Here is a 25,188-nt window from a genome sequence, read left to right on the forward strand (position 1 = left end):
AGCAGAAACCCGCAGGAGCAGTCTAGAGACATGTCCACTGCGCCCACACGTTTTTATTCTCCAAATCCCGACTGCCCGGGGAGGGGCCCGGTTCCAGGATCCCCAGTGCACTGGGCTGGGGTGCGGCTGGGTGCTGCTTGCCCTCCTGCTGCCCCTTCCCTGGCCTGCAGAAGGCTCTCAGTGTATTTTCCTCCACTCCAGCTTGTTCATTTGAGCCTCCAGTCGCGAGGATTCCGATCTGCTTACCTCATGGACGGCCGCTGCTGGGCACTGCCAGGCCTGGCTCTTTTCATCGACGTGTTCGTTTCTACCACAGTCCCTATTCCCATGCTCCCTGCCACATAGACACCATTATTATTTTTTCATGAGTCTTTGATTTTTTTATTTACTGATATCAACTACTTTGTTCAAATGCATTTTTTTCTTTAAATTGTGTCTCTTCCTTATTGTTTTTAATTTAATTCCAGCGTAGTTAACATACAGTGCTTGTTCAGGTGCACAGTGTAGTGACTCAGCACTTCTGTGCCATACTCAGTACTTATTGGGACAAGTGTGCTCCTAATCCCCTTCACCTGTTCCCACATCCCCTTACCCCCTTTCCTCTGGTGACCAATTGTGTGTGCCTTACAGCTAAGAGTCTGGGGTTTTTTTTGTTATCTCCTGTTTTCTTTGTTCATTTGTTTTGTTTCTTAAATTCCCCACGTGACTGAAATCATGTATTAATCTTTCTCTGACTTATTTTGCTTTGCATAATTCTCTCTCAATCCATCCCTGTCCTTGCAAATGGCAAGATTTCATTCTTTTTATGGTTGAGTAATATGCCATTGTGTATAGACCACATCTTTATCCATTCATCGGCTGATGAACGCTTGGGCTGTGTCCATAGCTTGTCTATTGTAAATAATGCTGCAGTAAATACAGGGGTGCATGTATCGCTTTGAACTTGTGTTTTTGTATTTTCTGGGTAAATACCCAGTGGTGCAATTATTTTTTCAGGAACCTCCACACTGTTGTCCAGAGTGGCTACACCAGAGTTCCCACCAACAGTGCACAAGAGTTCCTTTTTCTCCACATCCTCGCCAGCACTTGTTTCTTATATTGTTAATTTTAGCCATTCTGACGGGAGTCAGGTGATAGCTCACTATGGCTTTGATTTGCATTTCCCTGATGATGAGCGGTGTTGACATCTATCTATTCATGTGTCTGTTGGCCATCTGGATGTCGTCTTTGGAGAAATGTCTGTTCATGTCTTATGCCCATTTTTAAATTGGATTATTTGTTTTTTTGGACGTTGAGTTGTATAAGTTCTTTATGTGTTTTGGATACTCACCTATTATCTGATATGTAATCTGTAAATATCTTCTCCCATTCTATAGGTTGTATTTTAGTTTTGTTGATTGTTCTCTTCACTGTGCAGAAGCTTTTTGTTTTGATGTAGTCCTAGTACTTTATTTTTGCTCTTGTTTTTCCCTTGCCTCAGGAAACATTATCTTGAAAGATGTTGCTACGGCTGATGTCAGTGAAGTTACTACATAGGCACCTACTTAAATCTATTTGAGTCCCTCTCCCATTAATGTTGGTAGAGGCTGCATTGCTGTTTGTATGTGTGCATGCTCATTTTACATGTGTGGCATTGTGATGTACGTGGATACAGACATATATGTTTGTGTGTGTGTGTGTGTGTGTAGACCTGTTTCTGGTCTTTTTTACTCAGCAGTATGTAAAGACCTAGCATATTCCTGTGTGTACATGCAGCTCTCTGCTTTAACTGTGCACATGGTCTAGATTTCTGCAATTCCTAGGAGCTTGCATCCTCATGGCCTCCTCTGCCACCAGGTGCCTCTTCCATATCCACCACTCATGATAAGGAAATGCAGCCTTCTTCCTTCTCAATCTATACAAAATAGGGACTTGCTGGGAGATCAGTACCGTGAATCTAATACAGGTCTTTACTAAGAAATAGAGGGAGGACAGAAGTCACCAGAGCAATGGAAACATCACACAAAAACAGGATCATTGTTGCTCATGACCTCAGCCTCAGTCCCTTGTTACTAATAACTATACTGCCACCACCTTGTCTCAACCACCATTACCTCTACCAACACCACGACCACCAACACCTCCATCACCAACTACCACCATCACCATCATCACCACCATCACCACCGCCATCACTGCCATCACCACTACCAATCACTATCATCACCACCACCACCATCACCACTGCTACCCCCATAACCAACCTGACCATCACTACCATCACCACCACCAGCATCAGTAGCATCACCACCACCACCACCACTGCCAATCACTAGCCCCATCACTACCATCACCACCACTACCACCATCACTATAACCTTCATGCCCTATCACCTCCATCACTTGCCTCCACATCTCCTAGTCACTGAATCCCTTCATATTCAAAGTATATAAACTGTTGAATGAGGACTCCACAGTCCCTAAGGTAGCTCTTCCCTTACTTCCTTCTCCCTCATCCTGACAATTGGCCCTGCATTATAGCCAGTCTCTACGATGGAAGAGAAAGATAACATGATCTACTACTCCATTGAAAGTAAAATTATGGAAGTATACATCAAATAGTAATTTGTCTTACAGTCACCACATTTTTATATTCTGCAAAATGCAACCTGCCTGCAGATATTTTTCTACAATTATGTGATGGCTCTGAGGACATGCTCAGATATGGAGCTGTGCGTTTTATCCTGGGCAGCATTTGGTATTTGGTGGTGTTTCAGTGGGCTCAACACTGCCTATTAAAGAACATAATTTTTTTTTTAATTCTCAAAGTATGTTTTCGCTCTGGATTTATTCATGGAATGAACATTGCTGAGAAAATGCCAGAGCTAATTGCAGGCTCTTTATTTCACTAGATAAACAGACCTTTTGTTCCCTTGCCCTTAATGGCCACACAACTGTTGGAATCTTTGACAGAATTTGGAATACCAAGAACTGACACGGCACACTAATCCCTGTGAGAGAGACAATGCCATATTAATATTTTATGGCAAACAAATGGACTAATAAAAAATTCATATACTGGTTACCAGGAAGAGTCAGCATATTTTGATTTGAAGGCACCTTTGGCTGGAGATTTGTGGGAATGTTGTTATGTTTTCTCAGCCAAGTTGTGCTTTTCAACACACCCTCTACCCTCATCCTTCTCAGAGTAGGGCAATCCTTATGCTGCCCTGAAATTAGGGATTTGTCTCCCCACAGACTGTGAGCTTCCTTACAGCAAGGGGCTGGCTGTCTGTGTTGCCAGCACCTGGAACTGTGTGCACACCACACTAAACCCTACCTCGGTGCTCTTGGAATGAACACATGTTATTCACTGGTGGATAAAATGCTTTAGAATACAGAGAAAATGAGTAGCATTTCTTCCAGAAATCTTTGCTTCCTATTAATATTTTCATATCATGTTCTTTTTATTTTATTTTTTTATTTTTTCTAATTGGAGTTCAATTTGCCAACATGTTCTTTTTAAAATGAAACTTCTAAGATCCTCAAAATATGGTCATTTATTTTCTGTGATGATCTGAATATTTCAGCATCTCCCTTCATCTCAATAATGGATCAATACTTGTGTCTTTCAAAGCCCTGCTCCATTTCACCTTCTTCAATCATCATTCTGCTTTAAATCCTGTTTTCTCTCCTCCTTTTACTGCAGCCAACTTCTTATTCCAGAGCACCTTATGGCCTGCCCATATGTTTATTCCTTCAGAGAACAGTTAGTAAGGGCAGAGATGGACATGGAGATCCGTCACGAGATGACCCTTGGAGCTGGTGGGTGCTTCTAAGAAGTTAAAATCAATAAATAGCATTGACTTTATCATAAACAAGTCTTTCATACTGAAGCTGTCACTAAATCTCATTTTGTTCAGTATTTTGTTTTTCCTGGAGTTATAAGTTGTTTTATTTTTCACTTGAACTACTCCACTTTATGTTACCCTCATTATTTTCCCTCAAACTCTCTTAGATATTCTGTTGCATTGCCCTTTCCCTCACACCTATCTTCACAAGTACTCTCTCCTGCATACCCCAGTATGGGCTAATTATTCTCTACCATGTTTGCAACAAGGCTGTTCCCGGACCCCCCACTACTATCCCGGGTTAAAGCCACTGTCTTTTGGACCATATGTCACCTTCTATCCTGATGACATTCTTATTAGATATTAAATTATTATATAAACTATTCTGATCTTGTGTGATCACAAAATGCTTAAACCATTGTGATTTAAGACCGCATCCACTTATAGATACACTGGCCATTCCATCAGTAAACAATCTACAGCCTGGTCTCTAATTAGCAATTCTTGGTATAAATACTTCTTGCAGGTCTTCCTTTTTAAAACTGGTTATCTTGGCTATTTTTTCCATTTCTTCTTATATGTGAGCTTTAGAATTGTTTTTATTAGATGATCTCCTCTCGGTAAAGAAACCCAATGGTCTTTCTGTTAGAATGAAGTTTGGTCCTTTACAAAGCATTCAGTATTCACCATATGTGAAGCATCTTGCAGGTGCTGAAAATACAGAAATGAGGAAGGCAATGTGATCTCTCCCTCATGAAGCTTCAATAGAATCAATTCAGACCTTCTCAAATGATTCATCATTTTAAAAAGTATTTTACCTTTAGTTTCCTATTCTGGGAATGTGGTATGTTTGTATTCCTTCCCCTTACATGTCTCTTCCTGTTTCATCATGGTGATGTGTGCTGCCATTTGTTTGTAATACGCTTTGAAAATTTGGTATATTTATGATTTTATGAAACAGTCACCCAATATTTCTTTTATAATATTCTTGTCACTTAATAATTACTTCTGATATTTACTTCAAATTTGTAATCAAATTGATACTGGTTTGGGACTGTGAATGATTGATTTTAGGGATTATCTTCTTACAAGCTAAGCTTTTAATTTTGAGCCTTTAAATTTTGAATTGTTTTCAGTGTAGGGTATATTCAAATAGGAGATATTGCTTGTTAAAAACACTGAAATGTTAAATACCCCTTAGACCTAGAACAGTAGGGAAATTTGATATCAGCCTAAATTTTGATCATTTATCAAAACATATTTCCTTATTACTAGGTTACGGTGAGATTTCTTTTTCTTCAGAACTCAAAGATTCTATTAGAACATATTTTGGAGCTCCTGGGTGGCCCAGTTGGTGAAGCATCTGCTTTTAGCTCAGGTCATGATCCCGGGGTTCTGGGATTGAGCCCCGCATCAGGCTCTCTGGTCAGCAGAGAGCCTGCTTCTCCCTCTACCCCTCCCTCCTGCTTGTGCTCTCTTTCTCATGCTCTCTCTCCCTCTCTAATAGATAAAATCTTTTAAAAAACATATTTAGGCATTTTATTAACTTCCCCAGAATATGGAAAATCCTTTTCACCTGCATTTAGATCCTGTTCTACTCATGTAGACATCTCATCCCTAAGTTTTGGAGATGGTCCTCTTCCCATCATTCTGGTTTGTCCGCAAGAAGCTCTGACATCCTTGGACAGGAGGACAGTCTGCGTTCCTTCCTTTCATCTCTGTGGCACCTTCCTCTGCCTTCTGAGGGAGCTTCCCCAATTTTCTTCAGTTTCTCTGAGCCCAGTTTCTCTCACCTTCAGATGCGGTTGCCCTCTAGTCTTTTATCCCCCCCTCTTCCATCTCAGCCTGTATTCTTAGGGTTCTGTTCTGCTTTTATGTTGTCAGTATAATCCCCCCTTCCTTCATCTGTGTCGTTTGGTGACTTTTGTTGTCTTCCACCTCAGGAAGGAGACATCCCCCCACCCCTGACATCTGGCAACAGATGCCATACGAAGGTTATTTTCGACTCTGAACTTTCAGGTGCTGCTTGAGCCTTCTCAGATGGAGTTGGGAGACAGAGTCTAACCTGTATCCATCTGGTGTGCCTCTGCTGGGCTGAGTTGAGAGTTTCCTTCCACCTTCTTTAGATTTTTGTGTGTGTGACATTCTTAGTCAATAGGTGTCTATGAAAAATCATGATCTTCTGTGACACTGAGGTAGCAAAGGCTTGACTTCCCCAATTTCTGGCTGGTATAAGGTTGGTGTTCCCGAGGAAAGATAATTAAGACCCGGGGAAGGAGAATCACACTCTCCTGCTCGGCTACTGCTTGCCTCAAAGTGTGAAGCACAGATGGGCATCCCATTGTTTGGCTTCATGTACCTGCATCTGTGGTGTGGTTGTTGGAAATTTTCAACATTCACATTTCATGGTATTGTGATTTTGCGCCTCCTTTGTGTCTTTATAGGCTCATTGACACAAAGTTGGTTAAAGTCTACCTCAGATTTGCTAAGCGGTTGATACTGTGTGCTAGAAATCTTCACACCAAAATGGGACAACCAAACAGACCCTCCCCCTAAGTCATCAGCAGGACCCTGATGGACATGGCCCTGGTCCTTGACACTAGCCCCGATGTCAGAGTCTGCGCTGTTTCCTGCATGTAACCATTAGGCTAACAACTTTGAAATTACAGACAATGGAAAATGTGTAGGGAACCAGGAGAACTTTGCTTACCTACTCTGGATTTCTCCTTAGAGAAAGTTTCAGAAGTGGGTAAAGTTTGTATTTTCCCTTCTATGAGCATATGGTGTGACTAACAGACCTTACGTAGTGAAAGAATATTATTCTCTCCAGAGTGGTACTTTGTGAGGTTCTGTATCTCATCGGTCCTTGGCAATGCTTTATCTTTATGACTTGACTTGATATTTTTAAATAACCAGAACCTATTTGGCATGAAGCCTTGTCATTGATGCTATTCACGGGATGAGGAAATGTTGGTTCGAGAAGAGATGTTTCTGTACAAGTAATGAGATGGGTGTGAAGTCCTGAAGGGGACTCAGACTGAAGGCTCCCAAGTGCTTTAACAAGTGGGAACATGACTAAAAGTTCTGTAACCACCTAACGGGGAAGCAGCACCACTTGCCTACATAGAGATATCTATGTCATCTTTATGGAGTCCTTAATAATTTTTATTGTTTAAAGAGTTCTAAAAAATATTGTCATCATATTTCATCACCATAAAATCTCTAAGGTGCCATCAGCTTGTTTGAAATTCCTATTACACGGAAGAGGAACTGAGGATTCAAGTTCCATGCAATGTGGGGTGTGGATGCAAAGCCCACAGACCGCCCCCCACACTGTGACACTGCACCTGCCCTTTGTCAGGGCCACTGCCAGTGTCCACTTGGCAAAGTGAGTCCAGGTTTCACTGTCCTGATTTGTGGTGTGATTATTTCCTCCTTTCTACGACATGCCTCATATCACAAATTAGGAAAGTAAAAGAAAGACTTTAATATTTGGTCTATATGAATACTGTGCAAAAGAACACCATAAGACCTAGAAAAACACATAGGACAAATGAATGTTTCCAACAAATGGAACAAAAATGGAGTCTTCCCTAACCAGTGTGGAGGTTGTGGAGGGAAAAGTGGTCATTCCAGGAAATCTGGCTTTTTCCTCCTTGATTTCATCCAGATGACATCTGTTTGCTGGTCACTGTACCTTCCCACACTACCCTCAGTATGAGCATCTGCATCCAGCAGGCCCCACGGTCCAGGAATACAGGACTCTGTGTCCATCCCCACGGCCCTTCCTGCTAGCTGTCTCCAGCATCTATCGAACAGGGACCCAAGGATCATCTATGTTGTTATTTAAAAATAAGAAATATTATATGTGAAGCAAGAGCTAGGCATAGATTCTGAGTCATTTTTAAGGGCCAAGCTAAATAAATGTTTTCATGCCTACAAATATTCCAGGAGTTGATCAGACCTGACATTACAAACGGGCTCTGAGCCCTCAGGCAGTGAAGCAAACACAGGACAGCATCCACAGAGGAGCTGCTGAAAGGCCACACTCCTTCTCCGAGCAGGAGCCTGACAGCATTGTGTGAGAGAGCAGATCCTGTAAACATACAGGCCTAGGTCCCTGGGCCTGTGGGCCTGCTAGCAGATGGTGTGAACAGACACAGCCCTATCTCAAAAATCACAGCAATTGAGAAGGTTGAAAACCACAAAAGCTGGATTATGCCTGAATGACATCCTCACCAGCCACATCCCTGGTGGGTTGGCCAGGCCTTCGCTGGGCAGCTCCAGGGCCTCCCCCACTCCTCACACAGGAGTGGCAGCCTGAGTCAGCTCCTGACTTAGGTTAACATATTTGAAGATTTGATTAACCAGTGGATTTGAGAAATAGGGAACACAGCAATTTAATCTCCTCCCCTCGTTAACCAAAGCTTTGTTGAAAGCACCTGGTGATTTAGGCCTTTCTGTTGAAAATAATCATTGGGTATACGCATGGTCCTCTCCAGCCAGTGAGGCATTGTCTAGTGAATGTGCTGCCGTCTTCGGTGATAAAGGATCTTGTAAGACCACAAAGTAATCATTCTGAACAATAGATCTCATTATAGATATGGATGGGGTAGGTGATAGAACAGGGTTAGCTGGCCTCTAGAACATTCTCAGAATTCACCTAGGGATAATCTTTTGTGCGCTTGTTTGTCTTTTCTTGTTCCTCTTTAGCATATTTTTTTCCCTAAAAGCCCGATTTTGAAGGGCTCTGGGTGGTTGAATTCATTGTCAGCAACCCCAGCACCCCTCGTGCTAAGTACAGGGTAGCCTAGAACACCATGGTATTTTCAGGTTTGGATAAAAGCAGGCATGTGACATCTGGGATATCCAACCAAATCTGCCCAATGCCCAGAGCCATGAACCAATTTCCCTAATTAGCTGGCGAACGTCCCTGGGTGTTTCGCCTTTACAGGAGAGGGAGCCCCGAGCCTTCCTCTGCGTGCCCCAGGTGTTTTTCCAGCAGCTCACACTGAGTGAGTGCCTCTCTCTCTCCAAGCCCTTCCTGGCTCTGGCTCTGTCAGCCCCTCATGCGACCCCCTTGCTGCCTCCAGCGAGCCGGAGTTGTGTGTTTGCCGGGGCCATGGCATGAAAATCAAGGCAGTGGGTCAGCGCTAGCTGCAACATGACTCCTAAAACCCACAGAGCAGGACCCAGATGCCATCAGCCTGTGGGCTGATGGGACAGCTGCTCTTGACAAGTGTGCACTTTACACGCAGCCCTCAAGGGTTCCAGGGGCTTCTGTGTGGCTCACTTCACTGCCTCAGTGAGCTGGCTTCCCATCAGAGTCGTGTTCTTGAGAAGCCCCGTCTCAGAGCCTCAAGTGACGTGTCCATCCCCCGTTGTTGGCCCAGCGCCCGGGGCTGGGATGTGCGGGTCTCCTGGTTCCCATGGGGTCTGCTGATGCACTCTGTTTGGGTGTTTTCAGGGAGTACTACATCACCATGGTGAAATGGGCCACCAGCACGAAGGTGGCAGTGAACTGGCTGAGCCGGGCGCAGAACGTGTCCATCCTCACCCTCTGCGACGCCACCACTGGGGTCTGCACAAAGGTACGGGAGGCGGCGTCCCTGGGGTCTGCACAAAGGTATGGGAGGCAGTGTCCCTGGTGTCTTTGGAGCGTTGGAGGCTGGGGGCTGGCTGGGTCCCTGTGCTTGGACTCCCAGGATGCAGGCTCCTCAGGAAGCTGCGCCAGCCTTGGTGTTGGTGCCACCTGGTGGTGAATCAGACACTGCTGCAACACTCGTGGCTAATGCAATCAGTGACCCCAAGGGGCCCCAGGTTGGGACCTGGTCCGCAGATGTGTTCTTCCCCTTTATCTGGGCCCACTCTATCCTGTGTTGAGCATTCCCCTTGTCCTCCAGTTGACATCAGAGAGCGGAAGGGGTCCCTGGGGCCCCAGTCCCTGCAAGCCCGCTTCCCCTTTTTGTGAGCTCTGTCCTCCATCTGACCAAGCCGGGGTTGGGGGAACCTGGGATGGGTTGGCCCCTGGGTGGGCTGGCTTCTATCTCTGAAAGTCATCACTGAGGCCAAAAAGGTTCCTGGGGAGGAGGGTGCTCCACACTTGCAGGTCTAGCCCTAAGAGGTAGATCTCCTAGTGCTAGGTAAAAAAAAAAAAAAAGAAGAAGAAGAAGAGGAAGAGGAAGAAGAAGAGGAAGAGGAAGAAGAAGAAGAAGAAGAAGAAGAAGAAGAAGAAGAAGAAGAAGAAGAAGAAGAAGAAGAAGAAATAATCAATTAAACCCCATTAATACATCCAGGCTGGTTTCAGATACATTCAGGAGTTTCAGAAACTCCTCCTAGGACCATAAGTTCCTCTTTCCCAGAGAGGGAGGCGAAAGGCAGGCAGGGCACCTTTGCTGTGGCTGGGGAGGCCCGAAGGCAGCAGCTCTCATTGCACCAAGCACAGGGTTGAGGGGAGCTGAGTGACCCAATGGCCTCAGGTGGGCCAGTGATGCACCTGTTGTTCCATATGATTGAGAGCAGATTGGGAAGGAGGGAGGGAGGGAGTGAGCAGACACACAGCCAGGGAGCCAGGATGTATACCTTGTCTCGTCTACACCCAACCTGTGTGTCAGCATGGGGACCCCTTCCTGACACGGATCTGCGGACAAGGGAAGCCCTTTCTGGAGGCCAGACCAGTGCCCGGAGCAGGCCCCCCACTGCAGAGCTGTAAAACAGGTGTTTTGGGTATTGTTTTGTCCTCCATTAGGCATCCTTCCATGCAGCTCTGGGAGACCGACTCTTCATGTACACTTTCAGCCCCTTTGGTTTTTTTGGGCTACCAGGATCATCACCCAGAGCTGTGAACTGGAAATCAGAGAAGTATCCACACACACCCACAGGAGCACATATAAGTCCCTGCAGCGCCGTAGCCTAGAGACTTGCTCCAAAATGGGCTCCTGTGTGGACATTGTCCTAAGGATTCCTAACCCATGGATATGTTCTCATTGCTGGGGAAAGTTGTGTTTTCTTGTTCGGGGACACTTGTGTTGGGCTGGGAGCCATAACCGAGACCTGGCGGAGAGCGGGGTGCCTCCTCCCCAGGCAGGCCTAGGCTCTGTGTGTGTGTGTGTGTGTGTGTGTGTGTGTGTGTGTGCAGCTGCTGTGTAGGGGAATCAAATTGTTTCTGCAATGCTGGTCACAGACAAAAAACAGGCAAAAAATCCTTTCCCTAATGCTCTTATTTCATTTCAGAAACACGAGGATGAGAGCGAAGCCTGGCTTCACAGACAGGTAACTCTTCATGTCTGACTCGTCACGTTCTCCGTTTACACCAGCCACCAGGTCCGCCACCACAGGGTGGCTTTCTGAGTTCTCATGGCTGGGTGGCTTCTCATGGTAGATCCCCAGGTGGAGCTGCCAAGCTTCCTGGCTCTGGGGTGTGGTGGGGGCCGCTTGGCCCTTCTTGCCGCCACTTCCCACGATGGAACCACAGAGCCACGGGCAATGGCCTTGAGCTCTCTTGGCGAGATCTCAGTTCTCAAAGTGACAGCCTCTTGGGAAACTAGGACAAGTCCATGAAAGTCGCCTGAGTCTACTCTACCACAGCCAAAGGAAAGGAAAATGTGGCAGTGGTCCCGTTTCTGTCCACACATGCTCGTGGGTGTCTTGTGGGAGGCGGACCCCACTGCCATTCAGCCTGGGCCTTCCTGGGGACCTGGCCTCCTGGCCCCCCTGGGTTTCCCGTCCCGACTCAGGCCAGAAATGCATGTGAAACAGACTCTGAGGTCTTGAGATTTGTGTGAGAGGCTGATGGGGGTGCCCTCTGCCCCCATCACAAAAGAAAAGTCAAACTGCCACAGAATCACAAAGCTCTCCACACTATTTTTTTCTGTCCTTGTTGCTCTTTGTCTCACAATACACCCTGGCAAAGAATAGGTGAGAGAGTTTTACTAACTTCCTTCCTTCCTACCCAACCTATGGGCACCAACACTGCCTGGAAATGTGTGGGGAATGTCCCACCAGGTCAGAGAGTCAAGAACCAAGGCGGAGCAGACACAGGCATCCCACTTATGGATGCGACAGGCAAATGCAGCCTGACAGGGACCCTCCTCTGTGTTTAGAATCCACCATCCGTCTCCACCTTCCATCAGTCATTCCAGGAGGAGAAGGGGGGCAGCCTCACAAGTGGGCATGATCGGTTATTCAATAACCCCTCCTCACCCTCCTTGCCCTCCTCACCTGCCTCACCTGGAAGAGGACTAGCCCAGAGGCCCACTCCCGTTTCCTACATGTATGTCTGGGTGCCAAGTCCCAGCCAAGAAAATAACAGGAAGGAGCATGTGCTGGAGCACTGTGTGAGGTGTGAGCTTGGGGAGGGGGCTGGCGTTGAGCTGTGGAGCTCCTCAAAGCCCCCAGGGCCCGAGACAAGAGCACAGGTGTCGGGTACATGTGTGACACCCTTCTTGTATCAGATAGAATGTCTGGGAGGCTGCCGTGAGAGACTCAGGAGAGAATCCCTTACCCATACGGTCGTCTGATCTACACATTTGGATCATACCAAGCAACCCCCTGGGCTGTGTGGATTTCAGAATGGAATCAGGTACTTCACCCAAGCCCCTGGTCGGCAAGCGCGAGAACATCCTTCCTGTTTGTGGCTGAACGATACTCTGTTGAATGGAGAGACCACCGTTCATTGATCTGTTGGTGGGCTTTGGGTTGTCTCTGCCTTTTGGCCATCTTGAGCGGTGCAGCTAAGAATATTCCGCAGAGGGACAAGAACCAGAACAACAACAACAAAAAACACCCATTGTGTGATTCCGTGAATATGACATGTCCTGAACAAATGAGTTTGCAGAGACAGCTGTTTGCTGGCTGGTGGGGCTAGGGACAGGGGACAGGACTAACAGCCTCAAGAGCATGGGGTGATAGAAACGTTCTGGAACCAGACACAGGTGATGGTTGCACAAAGTCGTGAATACACTAAGGGCCCCTAAATTATTTGCTTTTATTAAAATGTCTTGTCTTATTTTATGTGAATTTTGCCCCAGCACGTTCCTTTGAAAAATGGATCTTCTAGAGCAGCAGCTCTTAACAATCCACAGGGAGGAAAGGGAGATGAGACATGCACATGCATCCAACGTGTGGCAACCAAAAGTAAACCTCAAACATGTCCAGCAAGTGTGTTCGAGTGTCAGAGGTCTTGGCAGGGCTGGAGCAAGGAGTGGGACTTGGAGGTGGCCCAGCAGTGTGGTGTTCTCAGGGAGCTGGGGGTGCACGGCGGCTCCCCTGTCCTCCTGCCGCCCCTGGCTGAGCGTCAGGGTCCGGAGGCCGCATAGCCAAGCTACCGTGCTGGCCTCTTTGTCCGTGCTGCAGAGGGGCCGTAGAGACACCATCAGCAACAGGGTGTTTCTGTATCTATCAGCGGCACGTCTTGTCATCCACCTGAGGACACAAGGTGGACACCAGCTACGCTCCAGATGGACCGCCCGGATGCGACGTGGGAAAATCAAGTGAGCAAAATCAAGTCAGCACTTAAAAAGGAGCATGAATGTGTAAATACAGACTTTAAGGCATTCACTGACAAACAGCTACCGTGTTTAAGACAGCCACTGAAAAAAATACGGCATGCTGTTTTGAGTGTAGGATGGCAGGTCCTATAAAGGAATCACTTCCTCCAAAAAAGTGGTGCTTTCCTGGGTCTGGTCCAGTGTGTTCGAGTGTCAGCGGTCTTGGCGGGGCTGGAGCAAGGAGTGGGACTTGGTGGTGGCCCAGCGAGCCGCCTTGCCCGGGGAGTGTGGGGAGGCCCTGGTTTCTCTGGGCATCCCTAACAGAGCTCCAGTGGCGGGAGGAAAGTCCAGCATCAGCAGTGTCTCCTGACCTTTCAAGGAGAATTTCAGAAAGGAATTTCTGGATCCTGCCTTTCAAAAATCATCTATAGTGTCTCCATGTCCTTCGTGATACTGTGAGGCCCTGGAGGGTGGATTAGGAACATGTTCAAGGCTTATAGCTGTCTGCCTGCTGCTCCGGGCACAGGCGCTGCACCAGGTGGAGCAGGACACGGTGTCATTTGGGAGCCCCAGAGTCTGAGAAGCCCAATCGACCTCAGGGATTCCGTCTGCTTAGATCTGCGGTCTTCTGGTCTCCTGCTCTGGGAACAGGGGGTGGGCTGGAGCAGACCTGAGCCTCCCCACCTCTCGTCTCCTCCCCATCCTTGTCGAGGCCGCAGCATGGACCCCACACGGATCCCCATGAGCCAACAAAGGAGGCGAACATGTATGTGTCCCATGAGTGGAGGCCCACCCAGTTCTCTCTGTCCTGGAAATATTCTAGAGGCCCTGCTCCTCCTCCCACATACGCACATGCCATCACCACCCGAGACCTCACAACATCAGCCCTGATGCTGATCCACAGGGATTTTCCGTAAAGCTCTGGAACCCATCCTCTGGTTGAAGAGTTGGTCTAATGGGCCAACATCTGATAGTCTTTCTTCTTTCACCAGAGTTTTGGTTTTGTGATTTCAAATTCCAGGCTGGGAGATCGGGCAAGGTGAGCATACCAAAACCACTCTCTGGAAGGAACTGGCAGATGGGCTACAAATGCTCATGAAGAGTCTCTCCCCAATGAGAAGGACTCCTCCTTCACCAACCTGCTTCACCAAGTGGTGTGGGCTCCCTGTCCTACCCAGAGAGACTAGAACGTTCCCCCAAAACCCATGAGGGCCAGAGGTGGGATTAACACCTGGGGCCCCTTCTCAAAAACCATCGCACTCTCTCACCGAGAATACATTTACTGCCCAAGAAACAGGGTCTCCGAGAGGCTTGGGGCTGGTGCGGCACGCTCCCTGGTCCGTGTAAAGATGACATCAAATGGTGAGGGGCCTTCTCAGTGTGAAAGCAAAGCGTCTGGCCGGAATTAATGATTTATTACCTATATTCAGAGTATTTTTCTCTGCCAAAAGTGCAAACGTTTCCCTCAGAAAACCGAGGCAGTATTGCAGTATCTGCCCTGCAGTTGGCAAATAGAAGTACGTTGAAAAAGCCAGTCACCGCTCGTTTTCCCGTTCCCCCGCTTTTAAATACCACGCTGCCAGCTCTAAATAGAAAAATAAATATTTGCAGATTAAAGGTTTCATTTTATTGCAAATATTCATGAAGATTAAATGTCATTTTAATCACATGTTAGTTTATTTCTCTGGGCACATCGCATTTGCGTGTATGCAGTCACTCATTGCCGGGAAATGTGCGCTCCCGGCGCCAGCTGGGGCCTATTTACCATTTGTTCTCAGCCTGCATTAGCGTGGAGCTCCTTGAATCAGAAAATATATATCGTAGCCAACTAATTGGCGTTCACGGATGGAAACTTCCAAGCTGGAGCTGCAGAGATACCGGGGTGCTGCTGTAGCAAAATGCCTTTTCCATGTTGAGGCTGCAGCTAGGCCCCAGGGCGGGTGGGGCTGAGCCGCGCTGCGCGGTGTTGGGGGCCCGCGCAGACATGGGGGCAGCACTCTGCAGGCCTCAGCTTTAAATCCAGTCTGGAATTCCTTCCCCAGAGACAGCAGGTGCTGCCCAGCCCTTCCCGTGAGCCTGTGCACACAGGTCCACTCTGTTGACGCTCCATAGACGAAGGGATGTCCTTCTGTCTGCCTCTGCTTATTCCTCGATCTTCCTCTTCTCCCTGGAGGTGGAAAGTTTGGTGATTCCCAAGGAGAGCAAAGGCCCCCACACACCATTTATTCTTTCCACTGTGTCTCTCATCAGAAATTACATAGAAAATCCATTTCAAGGGACAGCTGGGTGGTTCAGTGGTTGAGCATCTGCCTTCAGCTCAGGGCGTGATCCCAGGGTCCCGGGATTGAGTCCCACATTGGGCTCCCTGCGTGGAGCCTACTTCTCCCTCTGCCTGGTCTCTGCCTCTCTCTCTCTCTCTCTCTCTCTCTCTCTCTCTGTCTCTCATGAATAAATAAATAAAATCTTTTTTAAAAATGCATCTCCAAATGTATTTCATCGTGATAAACCTCTTTAAGACAGAATGAAACTTTTTTTTTTTTTTTTTGTAGACGTTAATCCTTTGCTTTCATCCCCAGAATGAAGAGCCGGTGTTCTCCAAGGATGGCCGGAAGTTCTTCTTCGTCCGAGCCATCCCACAGGGGGGACAAGGAAAATTTTATCACATCACCGTGTCCTCGTCCCAGGTAATCATGACAGTTTCTGAAACTGTTGTGCTGGTGACAGCCCCTGGTGGCAAGTGCTCTGAGGACCCTTGGCATCTGCAAGGACCCCGGGGTGAGCCCCAGGTCAGGAACGGGAAAGTAGGTTCCTGAAGGCAGGGCAGGAAGGGGCCCTCGCAAAGTCCAGGGGTCTTGCTCAGGGCAGGGGGTTGAGTTAGCCCTTTCTGTGATGGCTCAGAGATATGACGATGACACTGCTGACAATGTCACAGGAGGCTGTAGGACCCGAGGACTCAGGTCTATGACTTTGACCAACAATCCTGTGCCCTCAACCCTTCCTCCCCACTGGCTGGGCTGTCCCCTCACCCCCAACCCCAGGGCCGGGGGCCCACTGCCTTCATATGCAGCCCTCAGGTTGTGATCCCAGGGTCCTGCATCAGGCTCCCTGCTCAGTGGGGAGCCTGCTTCTCCCTCTGCTACTTCCCCTGTTCATGCTCACTCTCTCTCCCTCTTAAAAAAATGATAAAATCCTTAATAAAAAAAAAAAAAAAAGAGCCGAGAGCCGGGTGAATGCCGTTTGTCCGGGAACGGTCACCCCAGGGGAGCTGCCCACCTGCGGCTCAGATGCTCCCCTGGCACTGAGTTTTCAGGGACCTCGGCCCTTAGCCAGAAGGTGGAGAGAGGGCATGGCAGCTCCGTGACCGCAACCCTCATCTTCCGGGTGTGGATCCCATTTCTGAAGCAGCTTAGGTCATTTGGGAGCCAGGATAGGTGAATAAGATTTGATTCCAAATAGCCAGCGACAACCTTCCATGGCCAGTAAGTAGAAGGCTGGTGTTCAGGTGGGGCCGGGAGGGGGTTTCAGAAGAAGCCCACCAAGGGGCCCCCACCGAGGGAGTGGAGGGTGGGGGTGACCCAGGTGTGCTCGGGCTCCAGCACCCCACTACCACCACCGGACCCGCCCCCAGGCCCTTCCTGTTTGATTCGGCCTCGCCCTGAGTTCATGTGCGTGATCGGCATTACTGAGCCCCCGAAACAGTCCTGCAGGACAGGGCCTGTGCCCAGGCGGGCCCCCCGGGAGCCCCCAGCCCCCGCCCTCCAGAACCCCTGCCCCCCGCAGGCTCCCCCTTCTCCCCGGACCCCACAGGCCCCACCTGACTCACTCACCAGCCCATTCCCACCTCCTCCCTCGGCACCTGCCACTCACCCCGCCTCTTCCACGTGCCCTTCCAGATCATATGCCCCCCCCCCCCCCCGAGATGGCCGAGCCTCCCTCCTTCATGTTTATTGTCAGGATTACCTACTGGGGAGAAAGTAAGACCCTCAGTAAGACCCCCTCAGACCATCCTTGTAAATCATGGCAGAGAATGACAGACAGGTATCCTCCACTCCCTCCTCCCTCCTCCTCCCTCCCCTTCTCCTTCCCCTCCCCCTCCTCTCTACCCTCCTCCCCCTCTTTCCTCCTCTCCCCTCTCTCCTCTCCCTCTTCCCCTCCCTCCTCTCTCCCCTCCTCCTTCTCCCCTTCCCTTCCTTCCCTTTCTTCCCTTCCTTCCCTCTGTTTTCTGGCCCTGTTTCCTCCCTTTCCCCATACTTCTCTTCCCTCCCAGTCTCCCCATAACAATGACTCCACTAATGACATTGACAGATTTTAAAGAGGATCCTCGGCAGCCCATGCAGCACTGATGTCTCTCTGACACCTGTGTCGTGGTTGGAGGCACTGGCCAGCACCATACCGGGCGACAGGGACTCTGCTGGTCTCTGTGTTGCCAACATTCAGGGAAGGGGAAAGGGCTGGGGCCTGGGGGGGTCACTGAGGCTCTGGAGCTGGGCTGGATCCAAGCCCCCCTCTGGGGAGAAGGCGGGGCAGGGGTGGTGGAGGGCAGATGGCACCCCCACGGAGAGGCTCCCCACCCTGCGACGCTGGGCCTGTAGTGTAAGCGTGGGCCGGGCTTGCCAGCACCCCCATGTCCTATCTGTGTTCCAGCCCAACAGCAGCAATGACAACATACAGTCCATCACCTCTGGAGACTGGGATGTGACCAAGATCCTGTCCTATGACGAGAAGCGGGATAAGATGTGAGTAGGGCCCAGGGCCGGCCACCGCTGCAAGACGCGGCCTCTACTTCCCGGCAGACGGGTCTCGCTGGGTCTGGTTTCTCAAGGGCCCCACTTCCAAAATCGCCAGACTCTGATCAGAGGTAGCTGAGCAGCCAGCTCGTGGGGAGAGTCGGGGTGGCCGTCTGTTTGCTGTCAGTGGGCTCCAGGCACCGTGCACAGTGCCTCAGGTGCATCATCTCATTCCACACGGCAGCCCCATGGGTGCTTTACTACTTCCCTGGTCCAAACACAAGTCCACTGAGACAGAGAGAGATTAAGTCACTGACTGCAGCTACTCAGATGGTATTGGGGGACTAGGACTCGGCTCAGAGGGTAGAGGCCTGGCCCTCCCCTGATCCCACCACCAGAGTCCACATTCCCACCCACGCTCCCAGTGGCTGGTGAAAAGCACGCCCCTGACGTCATGAAGCTCTACGGGATTACCTGGACGGGTCCTAGCCCTCCTGGGGCTAACAGTCTTGTAGAGAAATTCCCCACCTGAATCAGGGGCCATGCCACCACCATCCTGACCCCCAGCCCTACCCCACCGCCCACCCCCCTCTCCAGCCCCACAGAGCCCTGGCAGCAGGTGTATGGCTCTCCCTGCCCACATGCACATGCCCAGGGCGCTGGGCCTGAGCCAGAGGATTGGTCCTGTCCCCATGCACCTCGTGTACCTGCACGGACAGAAGTCCCCAGGAAATGTGTGCACACAGAGCAAGCCCCCCCGGAGCCCACTAATCCCTGTTGGCCTGGTCTTTGCAGCTACTTCCTGAGCACCGAAGATCTGCCCCGGAGGCGGCAGCTCTACAGGTACGTGGGGGGCCCCCCGGGGCTCACCTTGGCAGGGCAGTGGCTGGGTCAGCTCGCCCCGAGCTCCAAGGGGTAGGGGAGGCACCACGCAAACCCTCCATGGGGTGTCTCTGTACAGTCCCTGAGCCCAAGGGCAAGACCTGTGGAGACCACCGTATTTGAGGCTTTATTTTCTTTTTCTGCTTTTGTCAAACAAGCTCCCTGCCTCGCTTTCTTGTGTTGGTCAACGGTGGTCTTTCCGTCTCTCGGCTCTCCAAATATGAGTTGAGGGTTGGTGGAAGACAGGTCTGGTCAGGTGGTGCTGGAGGCCGGGTGGGGAGGAGGCCGCATCTAGTCATCGTGGCCGACCTGCCGGGACCGCGGTCAGTTCAGAACCTCAGAGAAGGCGGAGCAGGGAGCCGTCTGAATCCTGGGACGGAAACTTCTCCCAGGGCCTGTCCTCTTCAGGGTTGAGTCCTGCCATCTGCCTCAGAGACTATTCCCCCTAGAGCACGTGTCAGGCTCTGAGGCAGGATCCCCGGAGGTGGACATAGGGCAACTTCCCTCCTTGATGCTTTCCAGACTAGGAGGAGGTGGCAGCTGGCTGTGGGCTACTTGCACACCTAGGGCCCGAGAGGGTGACTCACAGTCTGGATGGAGCCGACGCCAGCTCCCCTCCCCGTGGCAAGGACCCGGAGAAGCCCTGTCGGGCAGGTGGACCAGTGTGTCCCCCCACCCCCAGGGCGTATGCTGAGGGTGTAAAAGGGCGGCTCAGGGGAGTCCTTTCAGAGGGAAGAAAACTCCGGCAAATCCATGGGGTCACAGGTTCACTTCTCCCTGTAGTCATGCCGGTCCGCCAGGATAACTTCCATCTGTCCTGTCACCCACAGAAGGGAAGGTGACCAAGGCAGGCCACCTGCCCTTTCTCTCTGCCCTATGCATATGCTTGAAGGCCGTCCTGTGGCACAAACCATCCTCTGCCCTATAGACAGCTTTCTTGTGGGACCTGGGCTTAGCATGGACGCTTCCCCTGCATGGTGCTCAGGCAGGGACTCCCTCCAGGTGTGTGCCAGGACTCTGCCATAGCTTCCTTTTTGGAAACACATTCAGGCCTTCTTGGCATGAAATTGTGCTTGATCAGGGTGGTCCTGGGGTTCCTGCACCCCTGGCCCCGCCGAGCGAGAAGCACCACCTCTCTGTGTAACTCTGCGGGGGGACCAGCCCCGGAGCAGCCAGAGTTTGGTCCAGCCCACATCCCTGGGGCTCCTGACTGGTGCCGGGCCCTCTGAGAGAATCCTGAGATTCGGAAAGCCATCTCCTGTTCTCCAAAGGGCCTGGGTGCAAAGTCCTAGATAAGAGCACCAAGCACAGTGCCCCCTCATGCTGGGTCAAATGGGCCCAGATAGAAGCACAGGTGCACAGGTGACCGAGTGTGCACCAGTAGAGCAGGAGCACCGCGAGCTCTTCCATGTTGGGAACAGGAGGGTGATAACAGAGCAGAGGATTCGGAGGCATTCCCAGGGAGACAGGAGAGAGGTCCAGCAGGCAGCGTCAGGGAACCCAGAGGCACCTGTGGGAGGAAAGCAGCCAGCTGCCTGTAGGGCTGAGCTGGGGGCTTGCAGCTCATCCGTTGGCTCATGCTGCGCTGTCTTCACTCCCCCAGCGCCAACACAGTGGGCAACTTCAACAGGCAGTGCCTGTCCTGTGACCTGGTGGAGAACTGTACCTACTTCAGCGCGTCCTTCAGCCACAGCGCAGATTTCTTCCTGCTCAAGTGTGAAGGTAAGTGGCAGGACTGCTTCGAGTTCAGTGCCACTGACACGGTGGGCAGGTGCACCTGCTGGCCGGGGAGGCTATGGCAGGAGCACATCCCAGGTCAGGGGGGCGCCCGCCCAATAGCTGGCTAGGGCTCCCGTGAGTAGGTCGGGTGCAGTGTTGGTCTCCCACCCTCCCTGAGGGTTTTTACAGCCCACCAGTGTCCACAGATGCTGTGCCACTTAATCCTAAAGGTCATGTGCACTTCCTGCAAGCAGTTCTGGGAAGCAGGAGGGTAAGCTCTCACACCTTGATGAACCTAGGCTATTTATAAACGTAATAAAGGAGTTTCAAAGATCAACTTCTATGTATGCATATGTGAGGATGGAGGTGATATAAAAGAAGTCTCAGACAGGAAAAAAAATTATTCACCTGTGACTTAATTTGTGGATAATTTATCCCAGAAAGTTCCTGAACACACCTGTCAGCACACACAGGCACATCCCATGGTGAACAAACCAGTATCTTTGCTTCTTGTCCTCATATCTCAGATGGATAAGGTATGAACCCATGAAAAAGTAAGTGCTAATAAGTATGGTGGTTACAAAGTATGTGTCCAGGAAGAGCCGCTGAGATCACCTCGGAGGACAAGAACACATCCCAGGAGGAACCGGCCAGGGCAGGAACAATTTAGTCCTGCAAGTTGTGGGTGGAGAATGAGGAGATTTTGCTAGAGCACTGTCTTTGTTAGCCTCTGCCAGCTGCTCATCCTTTTTATGAGTGTCTTGAAAATCTTGAAAAGCCTTACAACAGGATGACTCAGCCCCTCGACCACCACAGGCTCAGCCCCAGACGTTCTCCCAAGGTAATGGAGAAACACATGGGGGGCCTCTGAAATACTTTAGCCCCCTTAAACCCCTCAAAGGTTACTGCACCAGACTCCTCTGTCCTGTGCGTGCTGGACGCAGACAGCCAGGGGCTGACGTCACGGGGCCAGAGCAGGAAAGAACCCGAGCATCAGTCCACTTCGTTAATGGACAGGAGGTTGGTGGATCCCTGACTCCTGGTGAGTCGTGATGCACAGGGACCAGTGTTGAGGTCTCCTGGATACAAGGCCAGCGACACCTGCCGCCCCATAGCAAGATCTTTAGGAACTTACAACTTGGGAAAATGTGGAAGTTTATGCGGCAGAGCCCACACCACCAGGAGCTGAGACGACAGCCTGATGGGAGCCACCCAATCCAACATCCACAGTCTTGTCTCCAGGAGAAGGAAGGAACTTAAAAACACAGAAATGTCCTGATAAAATACAGAAGGGAGAAATCAAAAGGGAATCCAAAGAACATCCCAGACAAGGATACGTCATTTAAAATCCATTTAAATATTTAGTGCGTTGCCTCATCTTAAGGGTAGCATACACTAGCCCTCTTGTCTACAAAATATCTCTGTAAATACTTCATTTATGATAACCTATTTTCTGGCTAAGTAACTTGAATGCCCACATTAACCTTGTCCACCCCAAAACCTAATCAAAACCTCATTTTTAAAAAGGGATTCTCTAAAATGACGTAAATGTACAAAGACAAGAACAGCCAACCTTCAGACCCAGGGCATGGTGAGGAGGGATTTGGCCACCACAAAAGCTAGTCAGGGTCCTGTGGTCAGATGCCAAGCAGCCTCCACTGTCTACCACCAATGTGCAGCTACCTGCCGTGGGGTGAGGCTTCAGGAGACAGTGACTACTATCTGAGCATCGATCGCTTGGGGGTGTTGGGGAAGAAGGATCAATCCTCATGGATGAGGTGGCACTTCAGATGAGGTGAGGGCATGAGTCAGAGTGTGAAGTGCAGTAACCAGGAGAGAGGAAGAGGAAGAGGAGCACTGAGATCACGTGGAGGGTCCCCCTGGCCTGTGAGTCCCTGTCCATCCAGAGGAGCACTGAGATCACGTGGAGGGTCTCCCCCACCTGTGAGCCCCCACCTGTCCAGCAGAGACATGCATTGAAGAAGTCCAATTAAACAACCAAAACTAAGTCTCAATAATTCTATTTACCTCGTATTTCTCAGCAGAGATTAAAGTAGACTCAAATGTGTAGCCCACAGAAGCATGTATTAAACTTCTTCCCCTGTGTCTTTCTTTGACACCCCAAAGCTGCTTTGGAGACGCCTATAAACCTCTGACCAAAATAACGTCCCCACTCTTAGCTCTAGGGGCTTTCCTTCTCCACTCTTGCAGCGCTGGGTGCAGTGATGTGGCCCCTAAGATGTCACAACAACAAAAAATCCTTCCCATTTGGGCTGAGGAAAATGTGATGACATTAGAGGTTCTCGGGGATTTAGGGGAGGGGAAATCTGTGAATGCTCCACATTCACAGCGGCTTGGCCCTGGCGCAGGGAGTTGTGAACCATTCAGTTTGGCCGGAGGAGGAGGAGGCTGTAGTCCGGGGGTTTAGAACTAGGACAGGCTGGAACTGACCATGCAAAGCAAATGCTCAGTCAGAGCAGCCACAGGCCGTGACACCTCAGGAGTCCACCAGGCTGGGGACCATAGGGTAGGATTGTGAAATTGCGACCTGTGCACCTTCCATTGTGATGGGTTCTAGTAAGGTCGTCTGCTGTGGCCCTGTCCCCTTAACCTACATGACAGTGTTTGGCCTGGGAGCTCCATCCCAGCTGATTGTCACTCATCATTTGTCTGCAGTGAGCGCTGCTGTGTAACTAGGCCTTTGGTGTATTATCCTTCCCCTGGCATACGGGTAACCTCCACCCTCATCATCACAGTCCTTTTCCTTAGGCTAATTATCCTGTGCTGTCTGCTCTGATGCTTCCTTAACATTTATTCTGTGCCTGCTCAAGGCTTGTCATTTCTATAATTCTTTATCACTCTTTTTTTAAAAGATTTTATTTATTTACCAGAGGGGGGGGAGAGAGAGAGAGAGAGAGAGAGAGAGAGAGAGAGCAAGTAACCACAGGAGTGGGGAAGGGGCAGAAGGCGAAGCAGACTCCCCACTGAGCAGGGAGCCTGACGTGTGGCCTGATCCCAGGACCCCGGGATTATGAGCTGAGCCAAAGGCAGACACTTAACTGACTGAGCCACCCAGCGCCATTCTAATTCATTTAAGAATTTTTATTATGTAAAAAATTTTAAAGGCATAAATTATTTTTTATACTTTTGCACACAATAGGTTAAAATAGCGTAGGTAAAGAGTCATGTCTGCAATGCTCACATCCACTCCCAACCTAGTGAGGCCCCTTCCACCTGTGCCAGTATTCATATCTACAAGACAGGGATTCAGGTGATCACTGCGTACATGCATGAGGAACACCAGATACAGTAGAACCTTGTGGAAATTCACCCACCTATTTAATATATAGATGTTTAGATTTCTCTCCAGATCTCTAGGGTTTGGCAGTGAAGCCAGATGCATCCAAAATACTGTTAGGATGTAACATTTTATAATGGTTTTCCCAGAAATATCACCAAGGTTTTGGCTTATACACTTACTGGTCTTCTCACAGACCCTGTAAGATGGATGATGATAGAAATACCTAATATTTGTTCAGCTCTTCACCATTTGAGAAGTACATTCTTTATGTTTTATGTTTATATTCCCATTTCTGATTCCTTGCAGTTTCTGCTATAACACAAAGAGATCTTAGAGTTCCACACGCTGAACAGACTGTCTCACACTTCGGTGCTTTGTCTCTGATCGCTCGGTGAGCACCTGTACCTTCCCCAGAGCTTTCTTGAGGCAAGGGTTGATTTTTATTCACTGTCACTGTTCCTCAGCTGTCCTGGGGCACCTGCTCAGAAGCCTGGCTGTGCTCCTTGCAGAGCTATGACATCCACCTTCGAGCCTTGGACAACCCCAAGATCATGTTTAAGGAAAAAAGTACTCACACCTTCTGTATTCATTTCCTGGGGCTGCCATAGCAAATTACCACAAGCTGGGTGGGCTTAGAGCAACAGACATGGATTCTCTCACCATTCTGGAGGCCAGAAGTCTGAAAGCAAGTTGTCTGCAGGGCTGATGGCTCCTGGAGACTCTGAGAGGGGACCGGTTTTGTGCCTCTCTCTCCAGCTTCTGGGGCTGCCGCAATCCTCGGTGTTCCCAGGCCTGTAGAGGCACCACCCCGATCTTGGCCTCCGTAGGCATGTGGCCTTCTCCCTGGGTCTCTGGGCCCTAATCTCTCTCTCCTTGTAAGGACACCTGCTGTGGGTGAGGAGTCACCTTACTCTAGTCAACTTCTTCTTAACTTGATCACATTTCCAAAGCCCTATTTCCAGATAAGGTCACCTACACAGGGACTGGGGTTAGGACTGCAACATATCTTTTGGGGAGGACACAGTTAACCCACAACACCTCCCTTGTGTGACCCAAAGCACCTTCTTGTGTAAGAAAGAGAAGAAATTCTGTTGCTATTTTTCTCAGGGACACAAATTTAAGGGCAGCCACATTAGACTTTGTGACAGAGACTGATCCTAATGGCTTAGCCACATTCTAGAAGGAATGAGAGGGGCTGCTGATGAAAGCACTGGGATCTAAATCATATTTTTGGAAAATAA

At 49.7% G+C, this 25,188-nt stretch overlaps 1 protein-coding gene across 4 annotated transcripts in view; it reads left to right on the plus strand.

Annotated features, from left to right (window-relative positions):
* Positions 1–25,188, plus strand: part of DPP6 (dipeptidyl peptidase like 6) — an 825,076-nt gene that overhangs the window by 737,345 nt on the left and 62,543 nt on the right. For all 4 annotated transcript variants that reach the window (XM_038559795.1, XM_038559792.1, XM_038559793.1 and 1 more), the window contains exons 11-16: positions 9,298–9,421; positions 11,064–11,102; positions 15,895–16,002; positions 17,963–18,054; positions 18,841–18,888; positions 20,531–20,649. In XM_038559795.1, the coding sequence (XP_038415723.1) occupies positions 9,298–9,421; positions 11,064–11,102; positions 15,895–16,002; positions 17,963–18,054; positions 18,841–18,888; positions 20,531–20,649 (530 nt within the window). The remainder of the gene's footprint in view (positions 1–9,297; positions 9,422–11,063; positions 11,103–15,894; positions 16,003–17,962; positions 18,055–18,840; positions 18,889–20,530; positions 20,650–25,188) is intronic.

The sequence above is a fragment of the Canis lupus genome, chromosome 16 (assembly GCF_011100685.1).
Source record: "Canis lupus familiaris isolate Mischka breed German Shepherd chromosome 16, alternate assembly UU_Cfam_GSD_1.0, whole genome shotgun sequence".
NCBI lineage: Eukaryota > Metazoa > Chordata > Mammalia > Carnivora > Canidae > Canis > Canis lupus.